The 18,859-nt window shown below is 42.2% G+C and overlaps 1 protein-coding gene across 1 annotated transcript in view; it reads left to right on the top strand.

The window, feature by feature from the left end:
• LAMA3 (laminin subunit alpha 3) overlaps positions 1–18,859 on the top strand; it is a 169,607-nt gene that overhangs the window by 134,930 nt on the left and 15,818 nt on the right. Inside the window, exons 51-62 of the mRNA XM_015420742.1 lie at positions 126–267; positions 1,420–1,519; positions 3,020–3,136; positions 3,443–3,622; positions 6,181–6,323; positions 8,359–8,532; positions 10,327–10,478; positions 10,577–10,739; positions 11,162–11,295; positions 14,172–14,322; positions 14,642–14,761; positions 17,011–17,144. Coding sequence (XP_015276228.1) covers positions 126–267; positions 1,420–1,519; positions 3,020–3,136; positions 3,443–3,622; positions 6,181–6,323; positions 8,359–8,532; positions 10,327–10,478; positions 10,577–10,739; positions 11,162–11,295; positions 14,172–14,322; positions 14,642–14,761; positions 17,011–17,144 — 1,710 coding nt within the window. The remainder of the gene's footprint in view (positions 1–125; positions 268–1,419; positions 1,520–3,019; positions 3,137–3,442; positions 3,623–6,180; positions 6,324–8,358; positions 8,533–10,326; positions 10,479–10,576; positions 10,740–11,161; positions 11,296–14,171; positions 14,323–14,641; positions 14,762–17,010; positions 17,145–18,859) is intronic.

The following is an 18,859-nucleotide window of genomic DNA, read 5'->3' as shown; positions in this document are numbered from 1 at the left end:
GCTGAAGTGTCCATATCAACAAATGCCTCAGTACTAAAATACTGTGTCCAGACCACTCACGTTATGTAACATACATTTTCTTAATGGACATCTATGTATCTACTTTGTCTATGGTCTTTTCACAGGCTCAAGAAAAACGCAAGTAATGATGATCTGGTGAGGTGTGCTGTGGAAGCCGCTTCTGCCTATGAGAATATTATCAGTGCCGTCAAGGCAGCCGAGGCAGCCGCCAACAGAGCAGCCAATGCCGCGGATTCTGCTTTAGCTGTAAGCATATTCTAAAATGACTTCATGAAGGCCACTTTATTTTTCAACCACTGAATTTCTGAAAAATAGGTGTCATGCTGGTTGAACTTGTGCACTGGGGTCTATTAGGATTAAGGTGGCCAGGTGGATCTAATAACTCTTACTGGGAATACAGGGGGCTTTTCATTCACAGTTTTAACATTTTGCATGTCTTGAAATGTTGCTGTTGCATGAATGTTCCATGTAAGCATTTTTGGTGGTTTAAAAGCCCTGACTACTGTCTACAGTGGAGCTGCCCAAGTATGTAGGCTCACCAAGGAGAAGCCCTGCCCCTAATCCTACATACAAAAGAGCCACTTACATTTACTCAGCTACTTGTGATGAAAAACCACTTTCAGATGCACAGAGATGGTCACAGCTCATTATTTCCTCTGAGACCTTTGGCTCAATCATATTGCAGGTGCCCCTAAATTGGCATATACTTGCAATGAAACAAATGGAGGTTGCATACAACAGCAGACTATTGTGAATTACATTCAATACAAACAGAAGTCAATTGGGGAAGATGAAAGCTCCCTGATGGCGAAGTGCTACAGATTTTCTATACCTCTACCTATTCCTGACATAATTCAGAAATCACAGGCTACGGCTTGTTTGTGATGTGCACAAGTACTCATGTGCTTCTGTTTCTCCTCCTTCCTTCCTTCCTTCCTCTTCCTCCTCTTTTGCAGCATGGCAAAACTGAAGACAAATCTTCAACTAACTCCAGTTGATTGTGACATCCACATGTGAGCACATTTCTTTCTCATAAACTGGGATTCTTAACCACAGTTTAATCCTGGTTAAGAATCCCAGCTACTGGGAAATAAACTAACTTTGGTTTATTAAGGAGCCTGTGTTTGGATACCACAACTAATTAGAGTTAGCTGAAGACTTTGGACTTTCATCTTGACATGCAACATGGGGAGGAGGGAGTGCTTTAGCCCAACAGGTAACCAGGTTTGTGGCCATCATAAATTCTCCATTTGCTCATGACATTCTCTGCTTTTCTTGCTCAGTGGTAAACATCTACTATTCTCCCTTGTTTATAGTACCATGGATTATCAATTTAAAATGGTTTTTTGTTCTTTCTATTTCATATTAACACCTTATTGTACAATGCTTCATTACCAGACAATGGACAAAAATGATCTGCCAGGGAAAGCCAGGAGACTGAAGACTGACAGCAGCAATCTGTTAGATCGAGCACAGAAGGCCCAAAAGACATTAGAAGGTATCTTGAAAAATAAGTAATTTGAGGGATGAAAACAACTTTGCAAGATTTTGATGCTGCTGTTCCTGACTTCACCTTATTGGGAGCCAAGTCATATAGCTTTTCTGAGGTGGTTTTGCCATTCTAGTTTCTTGCTGAAAGCCATTAGTTTAAAATTGACTGAAGAAAAAGTTGGCTAAGGCTGCAATCCTGTGTACATTTACTTGAGAGTAACTCCCGCTGAATACAATAGGATTTACTTCTAAGTACAAACACTTAGGATTGTGCTATAAATCACTACACTGAACAAAAGACTGGTTTCAAAAGGGTTCTTTGAAAGGTGAAACATTGCCTGTGAAGGCTGCTGAATGCTGCTGCCTTCATGGGCAATGCAACAATCCCATTAAACAGTTGGGGTGGATTCTGACATCTATAGGCACAAGGATGCAGGATAATCCCTCCTCTGCCCCCTGGAACACTTTCCTATCCCTGGAATCTTTATCCCGGGAGTCAAGGGGTGTGTGTGTACTAATAGCCATGTGGCTGGGCAGCTACAGTGGAGAGGGGGTGAAATGGTACCCATCTCTTGTAAAAGTCAGAAAGGATTATCTTGTTCCCTTCTCCCTCCCCACTGCAGCCCCACAACTGGTATCACTATTAATACAGGGGCTCCAGAGGGAAGGAAAGTGAAAACCCCAAACCATCAGCACTTTCCTTTGGCAGTTCTGAGGATCCAAATTTTTGTCCAATTCATAGTGACCCTAGAAATTTTTAATCAGAGTTTAGAAAAAGCTATAGCTACAAGTTGGAATGTGAGGAAAAAGGAAATAATCCACCAAACATTAAGCGGCAGAAAGATTTTGCCTTTTAATATAGTATGTATCTGAGTGTGTATGCAGTGCACATGATAGCTACTTGAGGATTTTATTATTAGAGCTTAAGTCAAAAGGGGACAGATGTGACCAGACCCTAGAACACTGTCTGCAATATATGAAGTTCCACCATACAGTGACAATGCACGTTATCTGACGTACTGGCCACTAAGGGATGATGTACAAGAAGAGTTCAAATGTCCCTAGTGCTGCTTAATCCTCAGCTAGCTGTTTTATTTGCTGATAAAAGTAGTCTGGAGTTATCTCCTCAATACAGTCTGGTCTCATGGAAAACTGCTTTCTTGTAGTAGAATGTTGGGTTTTTAGCACAGAAGTATGGATTTCCTGAGTACACCTAAGGTTCTTCCAAATGCTAAAGGAAACGGGAGAAGACCAGATTCAATTAATGGAGTTCCATTAGAGCTGAATATGACTTTTTTAGATTCACTTCTCGTCTGCTTAGAAAAAGACTGTCTAGAGAGTAAAGCAGAAAGAGGTTGTAGGTAGCTATGTTGGTCCAAAGTAAGATCGAAAGCCACATAATACCTTTTTTGAAGAGAGTAACTCAAATGACACAAAACAAATAAAAATGGAAGGGAGTTCGTAATTACCAGGCTGATTCAAGACAGATTATTTTTTGTGTGTACAGGAATCAATCCTGCACTTGAACAAGTAAACAGCAGAGTTGGGGATGCTCAACGCAGGAAAAATTCCATCCAGGGAGAACTTGCAACCTTCCAAAATGACCTTCAGGGGATAAACAGAGGTAAGTTACTTAATTTCTACTACTGTGCATTTTGGTCTGCATTTATTATTATACACACCGTATCTGTATGTTTTCCCCAGGATAACTTTGTCTCTTTCTTAAAAATTTAGTAGAAATAAGGGACACCAAAGGAAACTGATTGGCACTAGTTTTGGGTAAGATTCCCAGAGCCGTGAAGAGGACCACTTTGGGAAATTGTGTTTATTGAAAGGGTGTGAGCCAGGCAAATGTTGCTTTTTTATTACATGTTAAGATAGGAGAAAAGTATTAACTCATTCATCTGTGTGCCTCTTTGTCTTCTGTTAGAAGAGATAGACAGCATGATTACAAATGCAAAGAACATGGTCCAAAATACCAACGAAGTTACTGCCAATGTACTAGAAGAACTGGAACCAATTAAAACAGATGTTGAAAATATAAAAAACACATATGAAAGCATGCATAGTGCTGACTTCAACGCAGCTTTGGTAGAGGCAAACAATTCAGGTACATAATTTGTTTGCTTACACTAATCTTTTCTGAATTGCAGATAAGGAATCATAGCACTTACTGGTTCTCTTTGGAAAGCAGAAAATATAAGATAATCTGGGCGTTACTAGCTTTTCGTAGGATATAGGCAACCTGTTAGTTAACGACTTGAACTCTTTAATTCATAGGACAGAGATTATTGTGAAGAAATGGCTTTACATATATATTCTCATGGCTGCTGCCCTTAAGATAACAATCTCGCCCATATTTGTATTTTTATTTTCAGCATTACTATTTTCTGCACAGTGGGTATTGAAAAAGATTCCATCTGTGTTCCTCAGACTATTTTGGATAATAAGAAACCAAGGGTTAATAAGAAAATTAAGCAAGCACCATGTGTGAAAGGAGATGTAGCTGCTTCTAATATAGTTAGATATTATCAGACCACATTATTGGTAGCACTGGCATATTGGTTCTAGGAAAGTAGGAATGTTATTCGGGAGTTGGAGCAGAAAGGAATATTGTTTCCTTTGAACAGGTGGATCTGGCAGAATAAAAACCAAATGGCTGTGTCCTTCTTGAATCCAGTCAGGGAAGCATTAATTGATCATTGGATAGATGTTTCAATAGCATGTGGTTTAAATATTCTCCCCTGACACTTTGGATGTGTGTTAAGGGGTTGCAGAAGATGCTAAGATTTGGAAACTTTTACCAGTGAATGCAAACATGTCTGTCAATATTTATTGATCTCAAAGAAAAGGGAAGTTTTATGACCTATAATGAGCTGGAAAAGAGAATTGCACCATAAAATTCCTTTATTTCAGTATTTTCAGTTCAGACATGGAATTAAGAACAACTAATGTGTTTAGATGATTGATTCAAAATAATTCTGATTTGTCAAGGGCAATCTAAGGGTGTGATCACATGATCAGTTTGGCCCGACATAGCCACCCTTCCCCTCTGGATCAAATGGGTGCTACCAAATGCACACATCTGGCTTCTGTGCCCCAGTCATCCCTACTTCATCCTAAAATGACTCCCAAGTGGATTATTTATTTATTTAATTAATTGGATTTTTACCCCGCCCTCCCACCGAGGCGGCTCAGGGTGGCTTACAACAATTTAAAACAACATACAATTTTAAACCAGCAAATACAAAATATAAAATGCAATAAATACAGTAAAATTAAGTAAATCCAGCAGCATCCTGTGGTAAAATGCTAGTGTGACCCAGCCGGTGCAGTCAGCTCTTTTTTGAACGCTTGGTGAAACAGCTCAGTTTTCGCCGCTCTACGGAACTGCTGGAGGTCCCGTAGAGCTCTAATTTCATTAGGGAGCTCGTTCCACAGCGTTGGCGCCACCAGGGAGAACGCCCTGGTCCTGGTTACCATCAACCTGGCCTCCCTAGGCGCAGGGGGGGCCAGGCGGTGTTGTGATCCAGACTTCAGTGCTCTTGGGGGAATGTACGGGGAGAGTCGGTCCCTCAGGTAGGCAGGCCCCTGACCATTTAGGGCTTTAAAGGTCAAAACCAGCACCCTGAAGCGAATCCGGAACGCTATTGGAAGCCAGTGCAATGACTTCAGCACAGGCTGGATGTGCTTCCACCTGGGGAGACCCATCAACAACCTGGCTACCACGTTTGGAACCAGCTGCAAGTTATGAAGTTGCCCCAAGGGCAGCCCCATGCAGAGAGCATTACAATAGTCTAGCCTCGAGGTGACCATAGCATGGATCACTGAAGTCAGATCATTGCGTTCGAGGAAGGGGACCAACTGCCTAATCAGCCAAAGATGGTAAAAGGCTGCCTTGGTGGTGGCTGCTACCTGGGCCTCCATTGTCAGTGAAGCATCCAGGAGCACACCCAAACTCCTGACCCTTGGCGCTGGCACCAATGGCGCCCCACCAAAGGCCAGAAAAAGGGGCCCCTACCCCCGAGCCACTCCAATTCAGGCAAAGGACCTCTGTCTTCGTTGGATTCAGTTTCAGACGACTCAGCCTAAGCCATCCCGCCACGTCCTGCAACGCCCGGTCCAGATCTTCCGGGGTAGAGCCAGACTGACCACCCAACAACAGATAGAGCTGGGTGTCATCCGCATATTGGTGACACCCAAGCCCATACCTCCGGGCAATCTGGGCAAGGGGGCGCATATAGATGTTAAATATCATTGGGGAGAGCACTGCCCCTTGGGGCACCCCACAGAGTTCATGAAAAAAATGGGCTGATTTCCACCAATTCATTATTTCTTACTGCAGACCCCAGTCCCATCCCACACTATTCTGGGATCCTACCTTTTAGGGAGAGCTAAAATCTGCAGAAAGAAAAGGAAGATGGCAAAGTACTCACGTAAAGGTTCTCACTAACTTAGTGAACATTAACAGTGTACTGTAAAGTAAAATAACAAAATCTTTAAAAAATAAAAAAAACAGTTATATCCTTATTAATGCAATGACTTCAATGAATTTAGAAAGGTATAGCTGTGTGTAGGACTGCACTGCAAAAATGTGATCGTTTATGATTATTATGTTACTTGTATTTGAGGTTTTCTTAACTCTCCTGTTTTTAATCTTACAAACAGTAACAAATTTAACAAACATCCTCCCGGATCTATTTAACAAGATTACAAGCATCAATGAACAACTTATGCCAATAGGTAACATATCTGAGAATCTAAACCGCATCAGAGAGCTCATCCAACAAGCTAGAGATGCTGCAAACAAGGTGTGTATGTGGCAGAATCTTTCAGGGCTTTTCCTTCGAACCATCTGTTGTCATACCTTCACTCAAGAATGTTACTTCAAGATGTTATTTAATGTTTACATGGAACTTCTGGGAGGGATCATCTGGTCAACTATGCCATCCATATGTGGCTGACATCCAGTTCCATTTCTTTCTAACACATGCGTTGTGTGTGTGTGTGGAGCTCCTGAATCAATGCCTGCAGGCGGTGATGGATCTGGGCCTATAAAGTGAATTTCAGACCAGGATTTGAGTGGTGTGCTGTTTCTCAATGATAAAGCCTTTCAAGGATTGAGGAATCATCCTATCCTATTGGGGGTTGCACTCCTCCTGGAGGGAGTAGGTTTGTAGTTCAGGGGTGCTGCTGGATCCTGGCCTCTAATTGGAGGCCAGCTTGCACAGTGGCAGAGGGGGCTTTCTGTGATTCCCCTGTCCCACACACCATCCTGCGCCTTTTCAGAAGCTGTAGAAGAAGGTCTTCCACCCCACTCGCATATGTCTAGATCTAGCTCATACTTTTTATGGGTATCTGGTGACAGCACATCTAAGTGTACTTTATCATAGTACTTGTTATAATCAATTGTGTATAATATTTATATTCTGTTAGATGAAGGGGGGAAGCAGGCAATTAAAACAGACTTCATGTGGGATTGCTACTGGTATGGAAGAAGAAAAAATGTTACTGAGATGTGTCCTATACTGGCTAGGCCACCAATTAAGATACTCTTATGCCTCAATGGAACTCTTGGTTTGTTTTATGTGTTGTCTTAATAGTGATAGTGTTTGTTGTTTTAATTACTTTTTTGTTTTTGCTTGGTAAGCAGCCTTTGGAAAGACAACGTATAAATTTTATATAAAAAGTACAGAAATAAATCCATTCCTTTCACTAAATCATCTTATAGTCTATTTAGTGAATGCTGTACGTAAAAGAATAAACAATTATTATTTTATTTATGCTTACATATAGCAGCTTCACCAAAGGTAAAGTTAAGCTGCTCATTGGAGGGCATAGGTACAGTCAGCATAGGTACCAGCTATCATGGGAGGTGTACAGTTTTATACAGTAGGCATTCTTTTGAGCTGGGCTGCCTGTGCAGCTCCTGTTAACCTATTCTTTGCTACTTTCATTTAACAAAACTAATCTTGGGGAAAATGGAATTTGGAAAGGCCAAAAGTATTAGCCATCAGAAAGAGAGCTTTAAAATGGACAAACAATACCCAGCAGTTGTTGCACTTAACAACCTCATCTCAGTTTCTAGAATTGTTCACGTGACTACCATTAGAGAGCAGGCATTTTTCAAATTGAAGATAGCTCTTGCAAACAGAGCCTAAAGTTCTAATCTTGTTTTCTGTGTTTCACAGTGCTATCCTAAGCAGAATTATACCTTTCTGTGTGTGTGTGCACGCGCACGCATACACACACACATATATGTATATAGGTATAACAGGGCATAACTTTGCCTGGGATGTCACTGTTAATGTTCACTAAGTTAGTGAGAACCTTTACGTGAGTACTTTGCCATCTTCCTTTTCTTTCTGCAGATTTTAGCTCTCCCTAAAAGGTAGGATCCCAGAATAGTGTGGGATGGGACTGGGGTCTGCAGTAAGAAATAGGGAATTGGTGGAAATCAGCCCATTTTGTTTCATGAACTCTTGTGTAAATGGAGCTGGAGCTCGCACAGTGGCAGAAGGGGCTTTCTGTGATTCCCCTGTCCCACACACCATCCTGCGCCTTTTCAGAAGCTGTAGAAGGGCTTCCACCCGACTCGCATTTGTCTAGATCTAGCTCATACTTTTTATGGGTATCTGGTGACAGCACATCTCAGTAACATTTTTTCTTCTTCCATACCAGTAGCAATCCCACATGAAGTCTGTTTTAATTGCCTGCTTTCCCCCCTTCATCTAACAGAATATAAATATTATTGCACTTTACTTACATTTTGAATGTCTCCTAATAAAGTGTACTTTATTATAGTACTTGTTATAATCAATTGTGTATCATATATATTCTTAATAGGTTGCTATTCCCATGAGATTCAATGGCAGTGCTGGGGTTGAAGTTCGACCTCCAAGCATTCTTGAGGACCTGAAAGGCTATACGTCCCTTTCTTTGTTTCTTCAAAGACCTACCTCAAGGTTGGATACCCCACAAACTTCCAACATGTTTGTTATGTACCTGGGTAACAAAGATGTAGGTATTCTTTTCATTGTCCCCATCATTTGTATTATTTGAATATATGAAGATATCTTTTAGTGAGTGAAACCATTGATCCATTCAGCTCAGTATAATCTACCTTGACTGGCAGCAGCTTTATAGAGCTGGGCAGAAGAAGGCCTTTCCCAGTGCTGGATAGTGTGCTCTACCACTGGCTCCTGAAAACAGTGTGTTTACCTTCAACTTTGAAAGTGGGTTTTAGTCAATGCTCCCTCTAAGCTGTGGAGTCTTGTGAGCAAAAATGCTACTTTGTGAGCTACTGGAATTAAAGTTGTGAGCGAACGATTTGGCTACTGCATAAATTAGTTTGCTCCGGAGCCATCCTTCCTGAGCTAAGACAAAAATCTGTAAGCTGGAAGCTAAAAAACTGTGAGCTAGCTCACACTAACTCAGTTTAGAAGTAACATTGGTTTTAATGTGTATCTAATGAGTGCTATGTGACAGTTGGGGCAGAGGTGTCAAAAGCAGGATGTCTAGTATAGCCCCCTGCCTTGCAAAGGCTACTGTTATCCAAACATCACCAAAATATCAATACGGTATAGGCTAGTATATTTATTTATTTATATATTTATTAATTCAACTTATATCCCGCCCTCCCCGCACATGCGGGCTCAAGGCGGCTTACAGGAGGAAGCTCAGGGAGTTTAAAGCAACTTAAGATGGTTAGACAGTGTCATAGATGCAACGAACATGAAATTGAGCAAACTTCAGAGGACAGCGGAAGACAGGAAGGCCTGGCGTGATCTGGTCCATGGGGTCGCGAAGAGTCGGACTCGACTGTGCGACTGAACAACAACAACAAACAACAACCAGTTGTTAATTTAGGGAAAAGGGTCATATCTGATGTTCTACTTTTAATTCCCATTACAGTGACAAAATAACTTGGTGTGCCTTTAAGTCACAGTACATTGATTATAAAGTTTACAGCTCTGCTGTGAAAAATACTCTAAGCAAATAAAACATTTAACAAATGCAGGCACATAGTTTTAAAATACAGTTAAGAGAAAAATAAAAGAATACTTTTTGAAATATTTTTAAAACACATGGCTTCACATGTGTTTATGGTTTGTGGTTGTGGTTGTCTGTTCTGTCTCCTATCTACAATTTGATCTGAAAGTAGGATAGCAGTTACATATTTAAATACACGCCCTGATGCCCTGTTGCCTACTATTTAATTTTGGGTGACAAATGTGCATTGACAGGAAATAAAATATATTGGTTATATATATTAAATACAATCAGGTATTTCAGGACTTGAGCAAGTCTAGACTACCAAACTAAATTGGTTTGGTGATCATAACTACTGCCTAAGGAAACTTGAACGCTGTAGTTGTGTGTGTATGGGATGTTAAAACTTTGTCAAAAATAAAAGAGAGTCTCAGAAAACTCAGATCTACAATCCTCTTAGTTGCTTAGGTCTTTTTTCATGTCAGGCCTAAAACTAGTTTAAACTTCTAATGCAAAATTAATAATATTTCAGAAAATGAATATACTCTACAACATACTTCCCTAGGAAACATTAAAGTTCCCTGAAATAATTATAGGGTATATTTCCGGAATTTGCCAGTCACTAAGGTCTGTTTCTCTTATGGCAATGTTCCTACACAGATATCAACTCTGTGTGGGAAAATATTGTTTACTGTAATGTGTGCAATGCAGCACAGGTGCTTTCTGTTCCACAAGCAGCTGCTGTGTTAATTTATTACTGCACTGAAAAATGTTAATATGTGAAGGAAGCCCTTGTTAATTAACCTAAACTTGCATTTGTAGAGTTCCAAGGACTATATAGGCATGGCTGTTCGGCGCAGCCGTCTTATTTGTGCCTATAGTTTAGGCGGCAATGAAGCTGAAATTGAAGTGTCTGAACCAGTGTATCAGAGTGAGATCAAGGATGCCATTTTGGATCATGTGAAATTTGAGAGGTATAGGACTCTCCATAAGCCTTGCTTATTTCACTGAACTGTCTTCTTTTGAGATGTTTCATTTTTACATTACATTCTTATTTCCGCTTTCATTTTAGAATCTACCAGTATGCAAAGCTGAATTACATTAAAGGGGCAACCTCATCTTCATCCACAAGCCTTGGCCCTTTTAATAGCAACAGTGGAAGTAGTCACACCCTCCTCAGCCTGGATCCTGACAACGTGGTCTTCTATGTGGGAGGATACCCAGAAGACTTTATAGTAATGTTTTTCTTATTTACAGAGATGTTACACTTAATTTTTAAAAACTAGTAATCCTGATTCTTTGTTTTCCATAACTTGGCAATATAATCTCATAATTAGAGCCAGGAGTGGGTATGTTCTTTGCCTTAAAAAATCCTTTCCTAACAGTAAATGAAATTATGCAGCAGAATTCTGCAATCTGATTTAAATGTATAAATTATGGTAGAAATCCTCTCCTGATTTGGCATTATTTGTTCTGCATCAGCTAGCCACAGAGAGAATCAGCATCTATGTAGGCAAATAAACCTTGTCTCTGGCAGGTGTGGGGGGGAGGGAATAACTCTTGTGCTGCTGCAGTTATCTACACATGGACTAACAACTTTACTGATAGATATAGGGATGCTGCTAAGTTTGACTGAAAATTATTTTTGTCCCTGCAGCCTCCTAGCACCCTAGACTACCCTCGTTATGAAGGCTGCATTGAATTAGATAGTTTAAATGAGAGAGTAATCAGCCTTTACAACTTCAAGAGGACTTTTAATCTCAATACAACAGAAGTGCAACCATGCAGAAGGTAAAAATAGATGTCTTAACACATTTGTGTATGTCCGAAGGCACACTGGAGTTTCACAATACTTAATACAGCATGTCAAGGATAGTGTGACATGAATGTTTTCCCTTACCTCAGGGCTTTTCCACATGTGTTTTTTCCCCATCAGTTTTGACCCCAGACTGCTTCAGTTTATCCCCCAATTTCTGTGCTCATTTTTTTGCCTTTAGTTTTTGTTTGGTTCCCCCCCCAGATATTTTCCGTTTCTTTTGAGATCACTTTTACCTCAGTCTTTTTCTGGAAGCCAATTTTGAGTTGCCTTTTTCCTTGTGTGTAATGTTTCTGTCGGTTTTCTTTGTCCCACAGGCTCCCATGCACTTCTAGCCCATTTTTCAATGATTGGACTCTCATCATCATCAAGCCACTCCATCTCCCTCCCCCTGCCCTGAAGACAAGTTATTTCATTTTTTTAAATGGCACTAAAATACAGATCTATCAATATACTGCTGTAATGATAGGTCAAACAGGTCCTCTGAATTCACAGCTTTCATTTTTTTTAAAAAAGTAAATCTCTAGCTGAAAAGTACTGAGACTGATGCAGTGATTTCAGCTCATACTTTTACTGTAAGTGAAGAACAAGACAAACTCTACCGGCTCGCAGGCCGGCTTATATTCCCAGTAAACCCCACACCCAAAACACACCCCACGCCAGTGATTGGTTATTTACATTATCAGGCTTACCATAGGTCCTTGCTAGGATCCTAGCCCTCCGATAGGTGCGGGCTAGGATCCGCTCGGGCCATTGTTCTCTGAGGCAAAGCTCGGCTGTTTCGCATGACCGCGTGGAAGCCCGGCCTCGCATGCGGTCGAACTTCGATACATAACACTAGCTGCTTTCCTTGTGGAGGTATGCCTTTTTTATATCTGCGAAGGAAGAGGCTAGAGCCTTTGTGGGGTTTTTTTAATGAATACTGGGAACTCAGAAAACCTGCTTGATCTATCATTACAGAGCATATAGATATTTTAGTGGTTTTTTAAAAAAAACAGTCATGATATTGATATATTGATATAAGCATGTGCAAAAAATAAAGGAGGGTGTTGTGATGACCAATGACAACAGCACCCTCACTTGAAAATCCTGATTATTTAAGGCACATGTGGAAGCAAATGAACTGACTCCAGAACTGTAAAAGTGCAGAGGGAGGGCAGAAACACTGAAGAACCGTGTCCAAACCAATTGCAGTACTTACAGATAGACTCCCAAGAAAACAAGGAATTAGTCAAGCATGGAGAAAAACCCTCAGAGTGCTATTTTCTGTCTTATTGTCATGCTCTCTGTATGGAACAGAGCTGGAGGAAAGGGTACAGTATTTAAACTTTGAGTCACAAGCTAATCTAAGTTCAGTGAGCTTTAAAATTAGTTTTACTGAACTCACATTAGACATTATCCAAGTCCTTTATTATGAGGCTTTTAAGAAGGCTATAGATGACAATCTTCCCAATATTTGTATGCACCTGGCATATGATAAAATTGTCCTCACTCCTTGGCAAAGTGATAACAAGGACCAAATAACTTCAAGATAAAAGTGCTCACTAGAAGGAAGTTGAGAACACTCATCCTGGGGCATCTCACTACGAAGTAACAGAAGAGAATCACCTCCGAATGAAAGCCACCATCTGAAGCTGAAACAAAAAGCAGTGTTGAAACAACTTGATATCTCCCAAATTTATTGTGGCATAATATTTTGTGGACTACTAGAGCTCATTTCATCATATGTATAAAACATGTTGTAAATTGGCACTGTATGCTTCTGATGAAGTGAGTTCTAGCTTATACCACAATAAATCTGTTGATCTTTGAGACACCACAAGACTCTGTTTTTGCTGCAATGGACTAACATGTTTACTCCTCTCAAGTTAATTTAAATCTCATTTCCGCCAGTCACACCTAACGCCAGTTCACTTGATTCAACATGTGGACTGTTGAGTGTGTTGTTGAATGAATGTGAAAAGTGTTTAGCCATGTGTCATGAACCCGGGGGGTCTCCGCCTTCCGCTGCCGCTACCCTGGACTTCGGTCCCTTGAGAAGGCCCAGGGTACCCTCTCAAGCCCAGCCAAAATGCCCCTTTTTCAAAGAGAACACACAGGCGTGATTGAGCCAGGCAGAGAAAATAATTAAACAAAAAGGGTTTATTAAAAACAACAGTGGGGCATGGAAAACAAGACAAGGCAAGGTGCTTAAAAAGGGTATAACAGTGTTAAAGGAAAAATAAACATAATCTAATGCAGCTACCTGTTTCTACTTCCAGGCCACGCTACCTAGCACTCACGCTGAGCCCAGTGGAGATCATCCTCTCTCCCAGACCAGCCTGTCCCCACAGTCCAGGCTGCAGAGAGAGAGACGGAAAAACTGAGGGATCTTTGTCTTCCCAGACCAACCTGTCCCCTCAGTGAGACCAGGCCGCAGAGAGACGAAAGAACACCCTATTTTCCACAGTTAACGGCTAAGACCGACTCTCCTCACACAGTTCAACAGTCTCCTCCCAGAATCTTCCTCTCTGATTGTCTATAGCCCGTTACTAAGCCTTATGGGGACTGTAGGCTGTCTGCTCACTGCCATGCAGGTCTCTCCTGGGACCAGGCCACACTAGGCCCTGCTCCCAGTCCTGCACAGATCATGACAGCATGTGATGAACCAGCTGTGCTGTTGCTCTATCATATATGTTAGTCCTCATAGTGTATTTTGGACTCATATTGCATTAGAATTACTCTGTGTTTTATTTATTTAATGTCGCTTGGATGGCCTCAGATTGAAAAATTAATTCAGTTACTTTATTGAAACCTTGATTGTGCCTGTAGAAGGCAAGTTAATGTCATTTGTCACATTTCCTTATTACAGATATACAGAACAGTCAGCTAAAACTTATTTTGAAGGTACAGGCTATGCTCATGTTACACCTTTGCCAAGTACACCTTCATCAAGTGTTCGATATGAGCAAACTATTCAAACAACTGCAGATGAAGGACTGGTATTTTTTGCAGAAAGCCAGGTAATTTATTTGCATGGCAATGAGGAAAGGTGGAAATGTGGAAATGTGACAAGGGCTTACTGTGATTGAACACCATATTTAGCCTTGAAAACTCCACGGGGTTGCCATAAGTTATTGAAAACTTCATGGGGTTGCCATAAGTTATCTGTGACTTGATGGCAGAATGAATGAATGAATGAATGAATGAGAGTATGTTCATTTGCCTAAAAAAATTAAACTTGAAGTTCTCAGAACTGCTGTGTAGAACATGGGCAAATACGCACATTTCAAATAGTGGTGTGTCAAACATATTTCAAAAGACATTCTTTCTTTCTTACAGGATGACTTCCTTAGTTTAAGGATTGAAAACGGTAAACTAGTAATCAGGTGCAAAGTTGGTTCAGAACCTCCAAAAGAAAACCGGTCTGCAGAGGTTGTGAATAACGGAATGGATCAACCAGTAAGTTTTTTAAAAATCTCAGAAAATATAATGTATTTTATAAATGATGCAAATTTTCAGATAATTCCATTCACAAAAAATGTATAGTCTTCTACTATTTAGTGTCTCTGGTCAAAAAAGTAATTTTATTGCCATTATTCTTACCTCTGGTAATAGGGTTGCCAACCCCCCCGGTTTGCCAGGGGTCTCCCTTTTTTGGGGGGGTTCTACCCGCCGCTGGCCAGATGGCCGGCGGGGAAGCCCCACCCCCAACACCCACAGCCACCCATCTCTCTCCCTTTAAGTGTGTGGAACCCGTGTTTCCTCCCAAGCCTGATCTCCGCAAGCTTGCAGGGAAATGCCAGCTTCATGCTCTTAAAAGGGAAACGCGGCTGCTCTTAAAGGGGAAATGCTGGCTCCTGCATTTAAAAGGGAAACGCCGGCTCCTTTAAGTGCAGGGAACTGCCATTTCTGGAGATCTGGCGCACGGGCAGGTGGGTGGGCGACGGACGTCCCCAACGTGACATCACGTCGGGGATGCCTCGCCCCCTCCAGGCATGCCCCCAAAGTCCCCCGCTGGGGGTGGAAGATGGACTTGGCAACCCTATCTGGTAAGTATTTGAAACAATGTTTATTTCTGTAGTACATTTTTATCCTGCCTTTCTTCTAAAGAGCCCAGGGTAGTGTGCATCAGACCCATCTCCTCTATTTCACTGTCCTCATAAAATATAACTAAAACCCCCATTGTACACGAAAAATTCACACAGAAAATTGGAAACTCTGGATCATGGCCAATATATTTACGGTGAGGGAAACTTGCTCAGACCCTGCTGTTGGTTCTTGTAAAGGGGCAGCTAAAGCCTTTTGTTTTGACAGAAATTCTCAATTTTCTTCCTTTTTTTCCTACTGGACATATTGTATGTTGTTGATTTTTTCTGTGTGGCTGAAATTATTATCGACCTGTAGTTTCCTTACTGTTTGAATTTTTCCCACTGTTTTTATTATTAGAGAAACTGTTTTGGTTTGCTGCTGCTTTTACTTGGCAATTAATACATTTGCTTCTATTTAGTAGCTTATTTTTAAGATGGGTTTTTTTTCATTGTGCCATTGGTATGTGCTTTGAATGAGAGTGCTGCAAGCCAGGCTGGTCGTTTTTTAATGAAGAATATGGATTATAAATATTTTAAATAAGTTCCTTTGTATTTTACTTGTATACATGTTTTATTGATGTCTTTTTGTGCTAGTTTATTTTTAGTTATCTTGACTTATGATTGAAAAGCAGCATGTAATGGGAAATAAATAAAATGTTAGGATGAAGCTATAAAGGTCCAAACTAAAATAATGAGAATAGTAAAAAATTAAGATCACTAGTAGTTCAGCAGTTCAAGACCCAAGTGCCGCATGACAGAGTGAGCTCCCGTCTCTGGTTCCAGCTCCTGCTAACCTAGCAGTTCGAAAGCAAGAAATTGCCAGTAGATAAATAGGTACCGCTTCGGTGGGAAAGTAACAGCATTCTGTGCACCTTGGCATTTAGTCATGCCGGCCACATGACCATGGAAACATCTTCAGACAGCGCTGGCTCTTCGGCTTGGAAACGGAGATGAGCTCCACGACCCTAGAGTCGGATTTGACTGGCTTTTGAGCAAGGGAAACCTTTACCCTTTAACTAAACTGCTTCACCATAGCTTGATTTTTTTAGTTCCTTCAAATTAATATACAATGCAATCCTGAGCAGAATTGTACCTAAGCCCATTGACTTATAAGGGTGTAACTGTGCTTAGGATGGCACTGGTAGCATACTGCAGTGGTGTGCTGCTGACCATCTGATACCAATAAAGTGCATAATTGAAAGGAGTTAAAAGCAGAAATTAATTCTCCAGTGGTCCAGGCTGGGGCTGTCTCAATTCTGGGATAAGCTCCTCCCTATAGGCAGGCAGGGTCACTGATCCTTGTGCGATTCCTGGAGGGGAAGGGCTTCTCTCTTGGATCCCGGTCTTTGGCCCTGCCTCAAGGCAGATAGATGTTGTCGGCTACGCTCCATTTGAGTGCCACAATTCCTATTCTATTTTCTAGTTTTTCTCAGTGTATTTTTGTTTGGTTTGTCCATTCTTCTTTTCCTTCATGGGGAGATTAATCAGGGAGTGGGAAGGTCATCGCCGCCCCCCCAGCCTCACAGCCATTGTACAGCTACATGGCACACTGTATTTACTATAAGATGTTCTATATTCACTTTGTTTTGGTTTGTTTTTAATCTGTTTTTTCTTTTACAGATTGGTATAGTCATTGTTCAGAAAAAGATTGTCCTGGTTTTAAAGTCTGCACAACCTTTAGAATTAGATAATGTAACTTTATTTCGTTTTGATTCTTATTATTTGGGAGGAATCCCTACATCTCTAAGAGAACGGTGAGCTATGATGGTCTTAAGAACAAGAGCTATATTTCTAGTAGATTGTGTTATGGATGTAGATCAGGCCCACACAACTGGTGACCCACCAAGCTGAACACAGCCATATATTGTGATCCGTTGGGGGATCAATATGTCTCCTGTTTTTGATACCTATTTAGTACAGCAAAAGTGTCAGTCACATTGAAGAACATAGTATGGCTGATGGACATGGTGGTTCATAGGTATTACCATTAGGGATGGGCACGAACTGGCTCATGAATCAAAATTCGGGCCGAACTTGGGCTGGTTCAGAGCTCTGGAACTGATGTTTGGGGAAGGTGCATTTCCCAAACATTTAGCAGACTTTTTCGGCTTTTCGGTTTGGCTGTTCGGGGCGAGCCAGTTAAACCTAACAGCTGAGTGGCGCCAGCCCCCCCCCCCAAATTTCCCAAAAGGGCATTGCCGCTCGGACATCACACGCGAGAGTTCCCCCAGCTCTCCTTAGGGGCTCTTTAAAAAGTCATTCTGGCTCCCCCAGCTCTCCTTCGGGGCTCCTTAAAAAGTTATGGCTGCCGCCGCTGTTCTCAGCGGCAGCTACGATGCCCACCCGGGGGGGGGAACATTCTCCTGCTTCCCTGAGCCCCGGGGTGGTGGCCTTCATAGGGGTAAATTCTACCTCTCGTGCGAGAGGTCATTCTGGCTCCCCCGGCTGTCCTTAGGGGCTCTTTAAAAAGTTAATACTGCTGCTGCTGTTCTCAACGGCAGCTGCGACGCCTGTGGGAGGAGGGGGACTGCTGAGCTGCCCTCCCTGCCTTTTTCAGGCTCCGCGCCCAAGTGCCGGGCCTGAAAAATGGCCTGCAGAGCTGCTGCCCCTGCCCTCCCTCCTTTTTTAGGCTCCGGGCTAGAACGCCGGGCCTGAAAAAGGGCCAGCCAAATGTCAATTTCAGCCCCATTATATCCTATGGGCCATTGAAGCCATTGAAAAGTAATTTTTTTCCCACCATAGAGAACAATGGAGGGGATGGGGGCAACCTGTTTGGGGGGCCATAGAATTGGAGCCCCTGGTTCAATGTTCCTGAAACTTGGCAGGTATTTTGGGGAGAGGCTCCAGCAGCTACCCTGCGATTTTGGAGCATCTCCCTCAAACCCCCTCCCCTCCAGCCCCCAGAACATACCCTATATTTTCGCCAATGACTTCAATGGCCCATAGGATATAATGGGGCCGAACTGTGGGAAGCCGATTCAGATCAGAGAATCTGATTCGGCCCACAGCAGCCTGAAAGGGGCCCAAATGGGCCATTTTCGGGTGTGCATTCGGTTCAGATGAACCGAATGCACATCCCTCGAAGCTGGTTCAGATCAGAGAATCTGATTCGGCCCACAGCAACCTGAAAGGGGCTCGAATGGGCCATTTTTGGGGGTGCATTTGGTTCAGACGAAGCGAATGCACATCCCTCCAGCAGCTGGCTTGCTCGGGCTCTCTGCAGCCGTTGGGGATCCTGAGCAAGCCAAGGGAAGGGAAGGTGGTTTAAACCGCCTCTCCTTCCCTCCAGCAGCTGGCTTGCTTGAGCTCCCCGAGCAAACCAAGGGAAGGGAAGGTGGCGGAGCAGCTGGAGACATTGAGCCTCAGCTCCACAAGTTATGAGCACTTGAGCCCCGCCCCCAGCAGCCCTCAGGCCGGAGCACCTGGAGCAGTCTTGGGAGGCGGATTGGCAAAAAGCAAAACCAAAAGC

Source organism: Gekko japonicus, unplaced genomic scaffold, assembly GCF_001447785.1.
Source record: "Gekko japonicus isolate JY-2015 unplaced genomic scaffold, Gekko_japonicus_V1.1 scaffold1602, whole genome shotgun sequence".
Lineage (NCBI taxonomy): Eukaryota > Metazoa > Chordata > Lepidosauria > Squamata > Gekkonidae > Gekko > Gekko japonicus.
Note: the sequence above shows the minus strand (reverse complement) of the source record. Positions and strands in the feature narration are given on the sequence as shown.